At 40.4% G+C, this 18,240-nt stretch overlaps 1 protein-coding gene across 1 annotated transcript; it reads left to right on the top strand.

The window, feature by feature from the left end:
- The first annotated feature begins 6,511 nt into the window (after positions 1-6,511).
- Positions 6,512-18,240, top strand: LOC134087972 (diphosphoinositol polyphosphate phosphohydrolase 1). The gene is made up of 5 exons (XM_062541847.1): positions 6,512-6,900; positions 7,684-7,794; positions 15,068-15,112; positions 15,366-15,450; positions 15,734-18,240. Exons 1-5 carry the CDS (start codon positions 6,802-6,804, stop codon positions 15,904-15,906), a joined length of 513 nt encoding a protein of 170 aa, XP_062397831.1. The 5' UTR covers positions 6,512-6,801; the 3' UTR covers positions 15,907-18,240.

The following is an 18,240-nucleotide window of genomic DNA, read 5'->3' on the forward strand; positions in this document are numbered from 1 at the left end:
TTACCTCTGCCAAGGAGGTATATGTTTTCATCGGGGACCGGCATTTGTTTGTTTGTCTGTCTGTCTGTCTGTCTGTTTGTTTATCTGTTAGCAAGATAACTCAAAAAGCAATGGATGGATTTCGATGATATTTTCAGGGAAGGTCGGACATGACCCAAGGAAAAAACGATTAAATTTTGGGAGTGATCCGTAATTCCGTTGGAATTCCAGAGGCGTTTATGTATTTAGCTAAGTGGTGTAATGGCATGGTATGGCCACGTGGTGGCGATCTGAATAGTTTAGGTTCAAATGTATGACAACCTAGGAAGAACAATGCAGGCGGAGGTAGCTGCGCTCTCTGAGTGCTTTTCTAGTTTCATTTGCTTTACTGTGTGCCTCTTGGGAAAAACCCTCTGTTCCTCCACCTATGGTCTCATTCCATAACGTTCTCCCCATTCCCATCTAAAATCATGAGGCTGTTCGCAGAATCACCCCCTACCCATCAGCATAGCAGCATCCACTTCAAGCGACCACTCCGCTAAAATGGCTCTGTTGCTTTTCGGGCTTGTGTGAAGCCTGAAAGGCAGCCAGAGTAGCAGCCTAGTCATCGGTCCCTGCATTGCATTGTTTGATTTATCAACTGTTTTTGATACGGTGAACCATCACGTCTTTATACTCTCAAATATGGGCACCTCGCTCGGGCAAAGTGCATTCTTGGTTTGAATCCTACCCCTCCTCTTTGACATTTACACCACTTCTCTGGCTCTAGTTATCGGCTCAAATTACTTCTCATATCACTGCTATGCAGGATTCTATCTGACATGCCCATCTGATGACCCCACTAGCACAGACGGGTTTGGATGGCCTCTTATCTTATCGGACATATCGGTCTGGATGAAGGAATACCACCTTTAGGTGAATCTCTGAAAGTCTGAGCTGCTTGTTTTCCCTGCTAATAAACCATGCAGATGTCCGGAATACAACGGCATGTCTGATTTTTAATCAGCCAAAAAGCACACGTTACCTCGTTGCTTATTGCGCTCAACTGCAGTCCCTGTTGTCCACATCAAAATCAAGGCTCCACTGCTTGCCTGCAGAGTGATTTCTGGACCTGCACCAACTTCTTTGAATGCCCTAATAAAGGCTTATACGACCCCGTAGTCGCTTCATTACTCTGTTGACTGGCACTGCCACCCATATGCAACAATCCATATTCTCCATTGTGGTTGGCAGCCCGGCTGACACCAGACCGATTGTCAGTGATCAGTTCTGTCAGTTCACTTCTGATTTCTAAGGCGTGTCTCTACTCCGTTCAGTCATCTAATACTGACATCATCTCAGCGCAGCTATTGACTGTATTCAACAGTTAACCATACTCCCCTGTCTGCCATACTGCTTGCCTCATACTAAATAAGCAGTTGTGTTTGGTTCCTGGGTTTTCTGCAATTGTTTAAATCATTGTGGAGGATGGCCAGATGGATCTGCAGAACAAATTTGCGTTATTTGGGTACACCAAGGCTTTTTAAGTGATACTCAGGCACAAGGTTATAAATCCTACTATTCACTATATTGCTAAAAGTATTCACTCACCTGCCTTTACCCCCATATGAACTTCAGTCACATCCTATTCTTAATCCATAGGGTTCATTATGTTGGTCCACTCATTGCAGCTATAAGAGCTTAAACTCTTCAGGGAAGACTTTCCACAAGGTTTAGGAGTGTGTTTATGGGATTTCTTTAGCTTTCTTTCAGCGGCGCATTTGTGAGGTCACACACTGATGTTGGACGAGGTGACTGGCTCTCAGGATCCGCTCTAATTCATCCCAAAGGTGTTCTATTGGGTTGAGGACAGGCCTCTGTACAGGTCAGTCAAGTTCATCCACACCAAACTCTGTCATCCTTGCCTTTATGGACCTTGCTTTGTGCACTGCTGCAGTCATGTTGAAACAGGAAGTGGCCATCTCCAAACTTCCCACAAAATTAGGAGCATAGAATTGTCCAAAATCTCTTGATTAATACTGGAGGATTCAGAGTTCCTTCCACTGGAACTAAGGGACCAAGCCCAGCTCGGGGATGGCCCCTTCCTATTCCAACATGACTGTGCACCAGTGCACAAAACAAGGTCCGTAAAGACATGGTCGACAGAGTTTGGTGTGGATGAACTTGACTGGCCTGCACCGAGAGAGTCCTGACCTAAACCCAATAGAACCCCTTTGGAATGAATTAGAGTGGATCCGGAGAGCCATTTGCCTCATCCCACATGAGTGTGTGACCTCACATTCGCTTCTGAAAGAATTGTCAAAAATTCCCATGAACACACTCCTAAACCTTGTGGAAAGTATTTCCAGAAAAGTTGATGCTGTTATAGCTGCAAAGGGGGGACCAACATCATAATAAACCCTTAACTCATTAACTGCCATTGACGTCTTTAAACGTCAATTTAGACACATACGTTGACTGCCATTGACGTCTATAGACGTCAATTGCCGTTTTCAATGGGGAGGGCTCCTGGGTTATGAAGGGTCAAAGTAACAATAATTAAATATAAAGTAAATTACAAAGTAAAATGTCATGTAAGTCATATCACCAAGTATCAAATTTAAATATATCAACGATTATTAAATGTAATCTAATTTAAAGTTTAAATCAATGTCATTTGAATTTTGAATTACATTAAACTTTAAATCAATTGAATAAGAAGTTGAATTAATTTGAAGTCATACATCACATTTACATTTCCCTGTTGTTCTCATTTTGAATGAGACTTAAAATTTCAGCCTCATGCAATTCCGTGCGCCACCATTTAATTCGAACGCCTTTACTTCAAACTTTGGACTTTGGTACTTCAAGGTTGTACTGTCACCTGTCAATCATGCTATGTCCCCCGCCCCCCGCCCATCCACTGAATCTGAGTTGATTTATCAGGTCTTTTGTAAGACTCACTCACTCCGGGCGAAATTATCACCACGTTGTAGGCTACACTGTACACAGAGGTGGGAGTAACAAAAAAAAACGAATCAATCGGGGGTCGTAACTGGAAATATTAAATGTGAATAAAGGTTTCTTGACCACTTTTAATGGCTTATTTTGATACGGTTTATTGTTTATATGCTAAACAAATGTGTTCAGGACACACTATCATTGAAGGTTAGCTTGTTAGCTTGTTAGCTTGTTGACCCATTATAACCAATTGAAAACACATAGCAAGCTAGGCGACTAGATAGTTAGCACGCTGATATGAACTGTGGTGTTTCTGTAGATTATGAATTGTTGTCAACATGAAAACATTCAAACGGATTTTTGTGTGTATGCCACTTGAACATACTTGGGCTAAATAAACCCCTGAATGTAACCTGAAGCACTGGACTCAGTGGACTGTCTAGCTAACTAAACACTAAGCTAACCACTAACCACTAAGCTAACCTGTTGACCACTGAGTCGAAACGCTAGGTGTGTGACAACTGGACAACACCCCCTGGGTGAAATTTTAGCAGGCGTATTTCGCGCAAAGACAGTAGAAGATCTCGCATGGTGACATGCTCTGTGGAAACCCAGCGTCAGACGAAGGACGAAGGCTCTAGTGATGGTGATGAAGTGGGGGAAACCATAGACATAGAGCGTTCTATGTCTATGGGGGAAACTATTACTAAAGAACTGATAAATCGACTCCGATTCAGAGGATGGGCGGGGGGCGGGGGACATAGCATGATTGACAGGTGACAGTACAACCTTGAGGTACCAAAGTCCAAAGTTTGAAGTAAAGGCGTTCGAATTAAATGGTGGCGCACGGAATTGCATGAGGCTGAAATTTTAAGTCTTATTCAAAATGAGAACAACAGGCAAATGTAAATGTGATGTATGACTTCAAATTAATTCAACTTCTTATTCAATTGATTTAAAGTTTAATGTAATTCAAAATTCAAATGACATTGATTTAAACTTTAAATTAGATTACATTTAATAATCGTTGATATATTTAAATTTGATACTTGGTGATATGACTTACATGACATTTTACTTTGTAATTTACTTTATATTTAATTATTGTTACTTTGACTCTTCATACTGGGTGGGCTTGGGAACGATCTGGCAGAGTTTCAGGCTTGTAAACAGACTGCACTAGCGATCCGAACCTCTAGATGGCAACAGTGCCATTTGGATCATTAGTATCTGCCTAGAGTGCACAAGTCATGCAGAGACAACTAGCAAACACACTGAAGATCGACCACAGTGGATCTAGTTTGCACGCGATGCAGGGAATAAATATGCTTACTTCTTACATCAAGGATGGAAAACACGTGAACGGTATGATCCATTTACATTGGATATTGCGATATAGACTAACAACAACCTTGCTAGTGCTAGCTTGCTAAGTCTAGCATCCTGTTCAGAGTCTTTAGCGACCATCAGAGTCCCTAGCAACCTTGACGAGACTGACGGGATAACAGTGCAATCGTGGTTGACATACTACTGAAACGCTAACGTAAAAAAGTTGATTTTCACAAAAAGATCGTTTTCTCCATGTTTTGGTCAAAAACAGGTGTTTTTAGCAAAACTAACCCATGTTCTACTGACGATTACTAAAGAACGGAAAACGATAGAAACAAGCCGTTTTTTCCTGGTGAAAGAAGAGAGTCTACTCTTTCATTTGGTACCTTCGGTGTTTACATAGTCATAAAGCTCACCGTTCGGTGGATCTTGGAAAAACAGTCAAAATGTTGTAAAACGTCTGGCAGTATGGAGCGCTCTTCACTGAAAATCGCTGGCAGCCAATGAGTTAAGAATAGGATGTGACTGAAGTTCATATGTGAGCCAAGGCAGGTGAGCGAATACTTTTAGCAATATAGTGTATATCCTCTCCATGCCTGTCACAATTTGACTCCTCTGTTATCACCAGGCTTGTGAGAAATTCGGAACTGAACTGAGAATGAATTCCAATTCAATTCTTGAATTCAAATTGAATTTGAATTGAGGTCAAAAACCGGACGTAGAATTACAATTCAAATTTGAACTAAAGGAAGTAGAATTGAAATTCAATGAAATTAGAAGAAATTCATATAGCCTACATAATTTAAGGGTAGTGTTAACAATGTAATTTTAGTGCCACATCACAATATAGGTCTATGTCAGATATGATTGCAACAAACACACAACTTATAATTCAAAACGGTAACCAATTACATTTCAGTCATTCTTCCTGTTTTGCATTCCACTTCCTGTCATTCCAATTCATGATTCTACAATTTAGAATTCAGAATTTAATCAGACAGTTGATTCGGTTGAGGCTGTATGGCATTGGCAGGATCATTTTATTATCCAACATTGTGGTATGGGTGGGTATGAAAAGTGATTTGCTCATGTCCACATGGCATATTTTTAATTTTCCACTGTGATGTTGTGGTTATCTCTGTAACACCATCCTGTGTGACCATGCAAAAGAGTGCATCACTGCCTGTTTGAACAAGGGGTTTGTGACAGCCAGAAAGCAGTGATCTCAGAATCAGAATGTGGCTATGTTTTCATTCCACAAAAGCTGAAAGTCCAGTGGTCATATTTCATGGATCCAGGATATTATGCATCCTGATAAAGTTCCCTTGGCCTTTGGAATTAAAATAGCCCCACATCATCACATACCCTTCACCATAGCTAGAGATTGGCATGGTGCTTTTTCCGGTTAGCCTATTAGCCTGTTTGATGCTCATTGAGCTCAATGCAAATCAAACAGGCTAATAGGCTAACTGGAAAAAAGCACCATGCCAATCTCTAGCTATGGTGAAGGGTATGTGATGATGTGGGGCTATTTTAATTTCAAAGGCCAAGGGAACTTTATCAGGATGCATAATATCCTGGATCCATGAAATAGCTAGCCTTTAAAAATAAAAACATATAAAAAATCCTCCTGCTCCTATGGGAATTTAACATAGGGGCCAATTACTTATGCAACCTGTAAGGAAGAACATTTATCTATTTACGATACATTCTTCAATCACAAAGAAAATTAGTGTCCTTAGCGGTTTGATTTTTACTCATTTTTTGAATTAAGGCATTACAATCAATTCTCAAAAGATGATTTTATATTCCTCTTTTTAGTCAACTTAAGCATGGGTGTGAATACTTACTATACCCACTGTAAGTATTTTTCTATCTATCCATCTTTGACTATGCCCAATTTAAGACATTTGTGTAATGCCCCTCCACACACACACACACACACACACACACACACACACACACACAGGCACACCACACAGGCACACACACAGGCACACACACACACACACACACACACACACACACACACACACACACACACACACACACTATATTTGTGCCCAACCAAAAACATCCCCACATCACATCAGCATTTCTAATGCATATTTGCCTAAAATAGAAGTCAGATGAGTCTTCAATGTGCAGGCAGCATAGTGTCAGTTGTTTCCAACAATGTGCAATCTTAATAGTAATTTTCTGACTGATCTGTTTCGCTAGAACTAGGAGATGAGGTAAAACGTTACCAGCACACAGAGAGTAGGCCTAGTTATAAGTATTTTTAGTTATGTAGTATACCAATATTGTATTCACAAAACATGAACGTCAATAGCAAAGTCACTGAAGCTTTAAGGATACTACGCACTTTACGTAACTAGACAGTAGTCACAGTAATGGCGTCTGTGCTAGAGAAGCTCTGTGGTCTATCAACATGAAGCGAAGGAGGGGTTCCTTGTAGTAATTTCAGGCCTTTAACTAGGTTTCTTTAAGCAGGCTATATACCAATAGCAGCGGTCGTCTCAAGAGACTCGAATTTTAATTTTCTCTAACGAAATGATGAAGTTGAAGTCGAACCAGACTCGCACCTACGACGGAGATGGCTACAAGAAACGCGCCGCCTGTCTGTGCTTCAGAAGTGAGAGTGAGGAGGAGGTAAGGCCGAGGTTGTGGGGTGGGTCTGGGCCGCAGTTTATGGTAATAGGCAGTCAGATCCTGCTTGTGTTAAGTGTCTGACTATGGGGTAATCACTGTTACAATGAATTAAAAAAAAGGGCTATAACCACAGACATCAGAGAATGGTCTCGACGAGATATAGTAGGCTTTGTTTGATTATTCTGCTCAGTCGTAGCCTCCAAAGAAGGGTGAACGTCCAACCATAGCTAGGTGTAGCCTAGCGCGCTAACTAGCTAGCACGCCGACTGTGCTAGCGGATGCTCCGAATCCACGGCCCATTTTCAGTGTTTAAAACCGGTATCGTGAACTTGGCTACAGTTTCTATTATATCGGACGTAAAATGTACAAGAAAAATGTGTAGTTGGTATTGGATGCACGGTTTACGGCAATTGGCATACATATTTGTTTTGTTTGTTGTTAGCTTTGGCTAGCGAACCTAACTCTTATGATCCGATTCCGCTAACCGGCGAGTCTGCTGAAATGTGCCAGACGCTCAGTTCATATATATTGTCATTTTGTTCAGTATGCTGTTAGTAGTAGCTATGTACACCTAGCCAGTTAGCTGAGTAGAGACCGAATTGTACGTATAATATATAACTATACGATCAAGACATCCGATGAGCCTTCACAGTCGGCATTCGGGCTTTTAACAGGCAATAGTAAAAACTACGTGCTGGATCACACACATCCACTGTGACAGCCCAAGGTTGTCTCTCAGATCGATGTCTTGGCCTCATTGTTGATTGACTGTCGTCTTTGCAGGTGTTGCTAGTAAGCAGCAGTCGACATCCAGACAAGTGGATTGTCCCTGGCGGGGGAATGGAACCAGAAGAAGAGCCCAGTGTGGCTGCAGTTCGGGAAGTGTGTGAGGAGGTAAGTTACAAGCTTTCTTTGTCGCAGTCACTCAACACCACAGCTAGTGAGCACAATAGAGTAGACTAGAGCCTACTTGAAAACGGGTGACATGTGGTATATGCAGGCTAAATGGTTTTCGCAAATGTTAATAGAAGCAATATAATTGCTTTAGTTTTGCCATTGCCATTTTGTGATTTGTTTCATTAATAAATGTATATTATGTTGTGTTCTGCTTAGAGTTGAGACATGGTCTTGTTAATGAGCTCATTGGCCAACTCACCATTGTTTAAATGCAAATGTATGATGCCCAGTTGGGTTTGAATGGAATGGTGTTTCATAGTCTGATTTTAGTTCCCCCCAAATCTCTTTCTCTCTGTCTGTGTCTCTCACTTTCTCTCTCTCTCTGTGAGTGAGTGCGAGCAACAATACATAGTTGTGGTGTGGTATCTAATGACAGATTTATTTAGGTTATGAATTGAGTATCTTGCTTTCACTTTCTTTACAGTGTTGTTTTCACAACATCCACATCCTGTCTTTTGTCCATCTGATGAGCCTCTTTTAGTTAGTTGTTAGTGTAGTTAATCATATTTTTCATTATGGTGCCATAAATTGTGAATATGCTGTGACAGACTTGTTTTACAGCAGTTTATGACCGTCTCTTTGTTAGTTGTTAGTGTAGGTTTTCATTATGGTGCCATAAATTGTGAATATACTGTCACAAACTTCTTTTAGGGCAGTTTGACCCGTTCAAAGTATCCCATGAGTTCAGTGTTGTGAATTTGTGTTGTTTTGTTGTATGTCTATGTTTGCTTAGTCATCTTCCTACTCTATTCCCTGCTCTATTGCACACATGAGCACATTTTTGTTCCGTTTCACACATTTTAGCCCTTAGACAATGTGTCAGCTGTGTTCCCTGGCAAATGAACTGCATCATATCCGCAAGTATGTTGTTGCGCTAAGGCACCACCCATTTCATTGTGTAGACATGAAGTGAAGCGTGATCCCATAATGCCTACAGGTACGCAGTTTGAAGAGCTCTTGTGTGTTGCTAATGGACCATATTTAGTCACACACTCCAATCAGTTCTTCAGAAATTGACGTAGACATACACTTGTTGATTGGGCCTTGAAGTGAACAAGTAGCTGTTAGGTGTGATGTTTGAAAATCAAATATTAGAAAGGTTATAACAAAGCGTTACGTAGCTGTCTGTAAGCCTGTAATGTTCAGTAAAGTCAAATGATTGAGTAATGTGAAAGCTGATTTGACAATATTCCTGGCAGTGAGCTCACCTTTTAGTGAACAACAGTGTGATTTGTTTCAAAGCAAAAATGGCGTACTTCCCTGACAGTCATGTGGATCTTCAGTATGCTAATCATGATAGTGATGTTGTACTTTTAATGGGCCTATAGCTCTGGCAGTTAATTGTTAACTGTTTCACTTACAGCTTTGTAGTGCATCTCCAAGATGGCTGCCACAATGAAAGTCAAAGCTTGGTGTGGTTCAATTTATTTTCATAGGCATAAGTCATGATCTGGGTGCATACCGTATCTAAAACTGAGATGTGTACAGTTGTGGACAGTGGGCCCATACTTGATGTAGGCCTATTCATATGCTGAGATTACTTCTTTGTAACATTTATATGCACCAGACAAAGCCAAAGGGGAGAGACACAGCATTCGCGTGCTACACGTATTACAGTAGAAGTAAAAAATTAAATGGGAATTTGATTAGCCTTATGTTTGAACGATTATTGTAATTGCAGTTATATTTTGGTGACTAAGCCACCTAAATTCAGCTGATTGATATTTGCAGAAAATGTATGTGATCTGCTTACATTTGTTGAAGTCTTCCTAGTTTGTGTCTGTGGCAACAAGGATGAAGAAATAGTGCCTAGTGTAATGTGTGGGCAGAGCCCTATTTGTAGGGGAAACTAAACTGCCTCGCCTTTCACTTGCCTCTAGCAGGGCCTGTTTATAGTCATTTGTTTGTTGTGTAGACCACAGTCTTCCCAGGTGTGTTTTTAATTCTGACTTGGACTAAGATTTTTGACTGATTCTGCTCTGTGAGCTTTGGAAAGATGGAAAGAACTATTTTCAAAAATAGTTGAAAACGGCAAAGTTATGAGGCAACTCTTATGTAGGCTGGCGTAACTCAACATTGACAAATGTGATTTTTGCTCAACAAAAACTGACATGTAGCTAAGAAATGGTTAGATTGGATGAAATAATGATTGGCATAAGACAGCCCTGTCAAACCTGACTTTAGAGTTGCAAGTGGGCTGAAATGGTGCCTGGACTTAATGGGTACACTTACCTGCAGTGAATTTTCACATTAGAATCCACTCTGTCCTTCAGTTAAGATAAGTAAATGGGTTTAAATGAATTAAGGCAATTATGCTGTCAACCATGTTACCTAATTGCACTTTAATATGATCAATTATACTTTTAATATTGTTTTTTATATTATGTTTAATTTATTTTGGTTATAACAATCATTTATGCATGGCTGCAGAACTTCCAATGATACATAGGAATGGTATGAGAAACGGGGCCATACAAATGGATAATCAGACCCAAGTAGGAGGTGTATACTGCAAAGAGATGCGGCCCCAACATGGGGCCTTTGAGCACCCCCATGGAGAGACAATGATATATGGACATTTGTCCTTGCCATGGCACATTGATAAGAGCGCTCAGTGACGTAGGAGTCAAACCAAGAATGTGTTTTGCCGAAGATTCCTAGAGGGTGCGAATAGCAGTGGTGGTTCACTGTGTCTGAGGCTGCTGATCAGTCCTCATTGAATTCTGAGCTGTCTCTCTAGCTGCCTTTAGGCCTTCTGCAGTATTTTATCGACATCAATCTTGACCGAAAATTTTTTTGTCTTGATTTAGAACATGGGGTTGATGAGACATGCATGAATGTCAAAGACATTAGTTAAGTCTACTTATTTTGTTCTTGTCAAGACAAGAACGAGACAAAAACTCAAGTAGAGATGGAATGTAGACCAGTTTGAGAAATGGTGCGTCATTGACGAGAGGACGGATGGACGGACAGATGGACGATTGATTGATTGATTGATTGATTGATTGATTGATTGATTGATTACACTTTTGTATTGTAGTCTGATGGGTCAAGTGTACAATTTCTGAGTGGCTGTGGTGGTGTTCTGATGGAATCATTGTTTTGGCAGCACTGAGGCTGGATGTTTTTTTTTCTGAGCAGCTTTGAGATGGGTACCCTGCTTTCACATGGATGGCAAATGACAAGCATAGGGTCTTACTGGAGCATATGTGGGATACATTTTATATGTGTCTCATTGAATTAACTGTTTTAGTATAACTAGCATATTATACTAAATATACTACCCCCTGGCGTGTGTGAGTGATAACGTTAGTGGGCATGTCTAATTTTGGTCAGAAAAAAATGGCTAGTTGAATTTCTGATTGGCTAGTAAGAAAAAAAAATCTACTAGCCACGTTGGCTGGTGATGAAAAAAGTTAATTTAGAGCCCTGGTGGCAGTGTCTGATGGTGAACACATGGGGCCTTGACACAAACATGGCTTATGCTGAGGGGTCATTGTAAACATTCTTATCTCTGTTAAATGCCAGTTGGTTAAAGAATCACTGGTAAGGGCATCTTGTGATTTTCCATGTGTGTGTGTGTTTATTGTATAAGAACTGTCTTCATCCACGGTTGTGTGGGCTTGTTACTTTGACTTTCATGTGAGTAACATGCTCCCGGTATCGTGAATAAAGCTGCAGTCTCACACCAGTTTTCTTGGAATAATTTTGACTACACAGACACCATAACAGAACCATGGTGTCTAGAAAAAAACTCAACAGTTGAGGTTAATTTCCGTTTGTTGGAAACTAGACAGTCCCCTCCAACTCCCTCCAACTCCCTATCTCAATGCATAGCTGGTTTTATACAAACAGGACTGAAATCCGCTTGAACAGACTGGCACATAATGTTGCAATGATTGTTACGATATCCATATATCCAGTGCTTGGGGTGAATAGCACAGTTTACCTGGTCAGTTTATCAGAGTAAGTCATCTCAGAAATAGGGCTACACATGAGTTAGCTGAAGCCTCAGAGGCAGTCTGTTGAGAATACAGTCCATGATTCAGTTTAAAGTTTGTGAAAGGTTGTTTATAGTTGGGTCCAACAGGCAATCAGATCATGCGTACTCTTCAAATTTCTGTTGATTTCCTAGGATTGGTCATTGTTTTCAGCAAATTGCTTAATAGATACAGAAGACGGGATCAATTCTCTGATTTCATCAAAAAGTGTATTGGATTACAAATGATTTAATATGACCTTAAGCCCTGTTCACAAATCAGTTTGGGTTACATCCAGCTGAATGCTGTTTTGGGAGCAGAAACTGTTGTCTTATCATCTTGTGCACTTGATGACCCACAACAACTAGCCAAAATTTGCTGCCATAATGCATAATTGACACACTTGAAGTGCTCACACAAACACATATTTGTGAATGAGGAGGAGCACTTGAGTTATAACTTGAGGTCACTACATGGCCTGCAGGCTTGCTTTGAGTTTTTCATGGATTCATACGCCCCTTGGATTAGCAGCAGAAAAGGTTAATGTTGCAGCACAAAAGGCTTGTTTGCAGCCAGTAACGGCTAGGTTTGAAGCAGGCTGTCTGCTGTGCCCCAAGGCCAACCGATCCCCTCACGTCACTCAAAAAGGAAGAAAAGGAAGACTTGCAGAAAGATGTATTATCTCTACGCAGGTGTGGTGGCGTACCATTCACTGTGCTGTGCTGCCTGCACAAACGTTGCATATCTACAAGGGCCATCAGAGGGGATATTTTTTTTACCAGTGACCAAATGATAAATGTCTTCAGATATTACCAATAGGCTCACTTATCTTTAGATGCCACTTCATTAGAAGTGTTTTTAGAGCGAGACAGATCAGCTTTTGATTGAAAAAAGGCAGCAGTTAAGCATATGAGCAGGTTTATTCCATTTTCTATTCTAACAACTTGTGTTGTTTTTAACACATCTCTGTGTCCAATAATAGGGACAACACATTAAGTATTCAGTGGCAGCAAGGTATCGAGGCATGTTCAAATAAAATATTTCAATAAAATGCTGCCTTCTAGCTTCTAACACATTTTGTTTTATCGAATTTGGAAAGCAGCGTATCCTCCATGCTGCCTTCAACCAAAGATTCTTTAGATCATTTCTGCTTCAACTCCCATGGAGTAGTCCGCTGTCCAGGCCGTCTGAAACAAAGCCCACAGCCTTCTACCTTCTACCTTGTTGCAATTGATTCGTTAGACAGTTGAAAGCAGTGAGGCCCCATGTTTCAGGTCCGGCCTCATTAAGCTTTGAAGAAAGTCTTTGTAAAGAATTCTTAGATGCAGGAGTTCTATGCACTTTTAAAAATCAACACGCACATCTGTAATTTCCATATGGACGGCGAAAAGTTTTGCACACAATTGTGCACCTGTAGGGCTGTCAGTATAGTACGAGGCTGTTACCTGGTTATGTAGGGCACAGGTGCTCTGCCCCCTACAGCTGGACATCATGTGTTGAGCATGTCTAACCACATTGGTCCATCAAACCACATTGACCCGTTTTAGAGCAAAGTTGTCAATGTACCGCAATGTGCTGCTGCATAGCACGACAACTTTATATGTATCGTTATGTTTATATTGTTCACCTTGAAATGTAGGCTACATGTGAAAATGGATAGTAGTGTAATGGATGAAAAGCCAGTTTGTATGAACTGGTTTAAAAAGTTGTGAGTTCAGTTCCCTGCCTCCACTGTGTCATAAAATAAAGCACTTAACCCAGAGTTGCTCTAAGAAGTTTGGCCCTGCCATTATTTGACATGTAAGTCACTTTCGATGAACGTTTTCAGCCAGATAAATAAAGATAAATAGATAAAGATAGATAAACGATAGGAGTGGCATTTTATGGCCTGTATGCAATTCGATTACCCTCTGGTTGTGCGGATGAATCGTTGTTTGATGTAGTCTGGATGGGAAGCAAATGAAATAACAAGTGTAACTGAGGACCATGGTGTGCTCTTTGATTGCCACAAGACTAAACTAATTGGGCACAGATTCCCAGTGAAACAGCCCTAAAGAGAACTGAAGACTCCTTTCACAGTCCTCTCTAGATCCTCTTAGATTGGTATGTGGCATTTCATTTCAAATGAGAGAACCACTTATCTATAACATGCCCCCCCTTCTGTTTAGTGCTGCCTATTACTATCTTGTGATATTAATCATTTAATTTTTTCCATGAAATTGTCCTTCCATAGAAACGAATTAAAATAAGTGTCTGTAAATATAGACTGACACCATTATACTGAATGCGGAGGGTAATTGATCTTCAGTGTGTGTTATGTTGTGAGCTGTGAATTGTTGAAACACTACTTATGGTCACATGGGTATGTAGAGTTGGGTTGTAATTGTACTCTCGTGGCCTTCAGAATTCTTCGCAGAGAAGTTCGTGGTAGCTGTGCTTGCTTTCCCTGAATAATTAGCGATTCATTTTGTGGGCGTTTTTGTTTTGTTTTGTTTGAACCCCATTGTAGAACTTTCTCTTAGCAACTTTAATCTGTTTTTTTTACACCAATAAGTGACTCTGAGGAAGGGCTTGCCCAAAATCGTAATTAAATGTTTGCTCGGGAGCTACAGGTGTGCAGACATTTTTGTCATTATTACCGTGACTTTTCCTTCAGTCCAGCACCCTAAGTCTAGGCCGCTTGTAAGTGTGTTTGTCCGTTTGTAGCCTTTTCACACAAAGTGCGTGCCCAACGCATCATATGATGGCCATTCTCTCCAGTTATATGAGTAGCTGTATAAATAGGCTAATGTGAAACTGTAACCCCAAGGACCGGGGTACATAAGTGGCGCCACTGCCAGCTAATCCTGGCCCTCTCCATTCCTGTTGCCATTCGTATGAGGATGGAGGCCAACTCATGTTTCAGAATCAGACATTGGTTGGCATTCACCTTCATGCTCCTATTTGTTGCTAATTTGGCTGATGGGTTTTCTGATGATTGAATATCGGAAGTTGCAATTTAAAGATTTTATTCACGCTTTGGATGCCATCAACACACACATACATACAGTACACACCCACCAACATCAACCCAACAACAGCAACAGGGTGAACTTGTCTTAAGAATGTTCATGATATTTGCAGCAGACTTCAGTTATAGCCCATGCTAACTGAGTTGCAGATTTATCTGGTTGTAGCTACTCCATGTTTTTTTCCCTACATAATGTTATGCCCTCTTGTTTCCCCTCTAGGCTGGAGTCAAGGGGACATTAGGCCGATTAGTAGGAATTTTTGAGGTAAGGTCCTTGAGGTAATATATTTTTTTTAGGAAATATTGAAAATTGAGAGTAAATGTCAGAACAAGGCAACTCTTTGCAACCAACCAAGGTTGTAGAGTTCTAGACCTATTTAATTTTCATATGGGTCATGTACAATACTGAATCATTGTACTTTCTGGCCTAGTCCTACAGCTCTTGGCTTCTTTTCTTCGTAACATCATCTTGTCTTGGTAATAGCCTTTGATGACACTCTTCTTACTTTCTACTCCAGAACCGAGACAGGAAGCATAGAACATACGTCTACGTTCTCGTCGTAACAGAGGTCTTGGAGGATTGGGAGGACTCTGTAAATATTGGTACGTGCAAGCCGTTCTTAATCTCATACTCAGATCTGTTGCTTGTAAATATTATTACACTTACACTAATTTGATATCTTAATGACTTAATGATTGTCATTACGTAATCATTTACACATGCGCCAATGAATAGCCAAACCTGTGGACTGGTCTCAGCTATGAGATTTTACTTCCTACAAGAGTACGGCATGGAATTTGAATTGGCGCACTGGTGGCGTGTGAGAGTGAACCGAGTGAGTGAGTGAGTGTGTGAGTGAGCGTCATTGCTGTTCTGCGTCCACAGGGAGAAAAAGGGAATGGTTCAAAACAGACGACGCCCGACGCGTGTTGCAGTGCCACAAGCCTGTTCAAGCCTCCTACTTTGAGGCCCTTCAGCAGGACTGCCTGACCAGCAATGGGACAACCCTCGTAGCCACCTACAACATCAATCAGAGCTCCCTCTCGGGTATCAGATAACTAATACAACAACAGCAACAAGCACAATAGCAAACAACAAAACAACAAGAAAACTTCAGGAGAGGCCTCCAATTCTCTTCTTTTTTCTTTTTTTTCTTTTTCTTATTTAGTCCAGTTTGGCTCTCTCCTCGTCTTCTTTCTTCTCCTGCTCTTCATACTGCTAGTGCTACTTCCTATTCTGTTTCTTAAAAAAAATGAAAAAAAACTTCAAGTACACACTGAGTACAACACCAACAGCAAAAGATGTTTGCCTTGCCAGCCTCCTGGTGCCAGAGTGAACGTACTGACTTCGTGCTGGACGAAGACGTTATAACTTTGTAAATGGAATGTTAAGAATTTTTTTCTTGCCCTTTTTCCTTCTTATGAATAATTGCATGAAATGTCCCACTTCCCCCATCCTCTTTAACCCCTCCCGACCTCGTCCCAAACGCAAGGTTTGTTGAATGCAACTTCTGTGTTACTGTCGTGTTATAAAGTAGTGGTATGAACCTAATGCGTTATGAAGATACTTTTATAGGGTCTTTTAAAACATTTTATGTTCTTTTTTTCTATTGTTTTTCCTCTGTCATCTCCTGTAGATATGCTCTTCATATGTCTGAGTGAATGGGTTCCTGGGGAAGTGTTTTATTTTTTTGTTGTTGTTGCATGAGCACGGGTATTCAATTGTCTTACCTTAAAAAAAAGCAAGTCTTATATTTGCAGTATGTGATTGGAGAGAAAATAAGATTATTGTGCACATGTAATTGCTCTGATTTGATGCTAATTGGACATTTACAGTTGAATTGAAAGTAGTAGAGGGTAATTTTCCTTTTGTTCTAAACCCTCTCGAAATTTATTGTTGACTCTAAACTTGGCTCTTGCTGTGAAAGTGAAGTCGCAAATATCTGATCCATGCCCTGTTTTTTGGTAAAAGTCACGTCAGTCCCTCAGCAGTTGTCACTATTACAGTATTATTCAATCACAGTGTACACTTTTGTATTGAGGAGGGTGCAAAATAATTGTTCATTAAATTAAACTAATTCTTCTTTAGCTTTGAAGGGTTTCAGAATCCCATGCACCGAAATACAAATGTCCACAGTGGTATTACTAAGGCTCCTCACTGTTTTTTTATTTTATTTTATTTTATTTTTTATATATATGGTCGTTAGACATGCAAAATAACGCATAGGAGGAGTAATGATTTGATATAGTATAGATGCATAATTTCTACCCTGACCATTTGCGTCATTATTAATTTGTTGGCTTAAACCCATTAATCCAGCTCACTTTTTTTCTTTCTTTTTTGCTCTAATTCCTTTAAAGGTCCGTTAAGGCTTAGGTTTATCGACTGAAGTGGTTATATTCAACCGGCCATCATTTCAAACTTTTAAACCTGTTTCAGATCCTAAATATTTTTTGAGGACAACTAACAAGCAAACAAGCAAACGACAACAACAACAAAAAAAAGTGATGAGCCTTATGTATCATTCAGATCCATTGGTTGGTTAAGTCTATTCCCGCGTGGGCAGGACATAGGTGGCGCTGGGCCTGCATGGTATGTTTGTTGCACAGTAGTTGTTCATACTGTATGTTCGACTGCACCTGCTAAAACAATGCCTCTATATAGTACCTACAGACCAGAGTCTTGGTCCTCACTTGAACATCACCACCCCCCCCCCTCCCTCCCAAGTTCCTCCCTCATCCTGTTATTTTACTCATGTACTTATCTGTAGCATAATTATTTATTTATTTTATTAGTATTACAATGATTATGGCCGATGATGAAGATTTACTTGTCTACTATAACGTGACCACTTGGAGTGTGTGTGTGTGTGTCTGAGTGTGTGCCTGTTTTGTTTGATGGTATTTGTGTGTGAGATGGTCAGTTTGTGTCTGTTCTTTGTGTGTGTGTGTGTGTGTGTGTGTGTGCGTGTGTGGCTTGGTGAGGTGACTTGTGCTCATGCCAGGGAAACGGGTGAGAGGGCAGCCAACTCAATGGGGCGGTGAAAGCACTCGGCTGCGTTTTTGGTCTTCTCACACGGCACATGATGGGGATAGACACAGTTTGCTTTTTACGTGGTTTCAGCCATTTTGATATTCAAATCAAATGTTTACACTGTGATTGTAGTAGTCTCCCATCGAACACTGGATATCTCTGGTTATTTTTTGACTAGATAAATTTGATCTCTTGGAAGGCACTTTTCTTATTTTTGTCTTAACAATATTTCTAGGTATTTTGTTTGTAATTTACTTTTCTTGGTAGATCAAATGCTTATGTGGACACCCTTCTCAATCATAAACTGATGAATTTGAACTATTCCCACAATTTACCATATTACATATTGTTTTCATGTT

Source organism: Sardina pilchardus, chromosome 7 (assembly GCF_963854185.1).
Source record: "Sardina pilchardus chromosome 7, fSarPil1.1, whole genome shotgun sequence".
Taxonomy (NCBI): domain Eukaryota; kingdom Metazoa; phylum Chordata; class Actinopteri; order Clupeiformes; family Clupeidae; genus Sardina; species Sardina pilchardus.

What these genes read in the sequence shown, in the direction of transcription:
- LOC134087972 (XM_062541847.1), top strand. Translation starts at nt 6,802, where the DNA reads ATGATGAAGTTGAAGTCGAACCAGACTCGCACCTACGACGGAGATGGC. An exon ending in GAAGTGAGAGTGAGGAGGAG is followed by an intron (nt 6,901 to 7,683) that starts GTAAGGCCGAGG and finishes TCGTCTTTGCAG; the next exon opens with GTGTTGCTAGTAAGCAGCAG. An exon ending in TTCGGGAAGTGTGTGAGGAG is followed by an intron (nt 7,795 to 15,067) that starts GTAAGTTACAAG and finishes TTTCCCCTCTAG; the next exon opens with GCTGGAGTCAAGGGGACATT.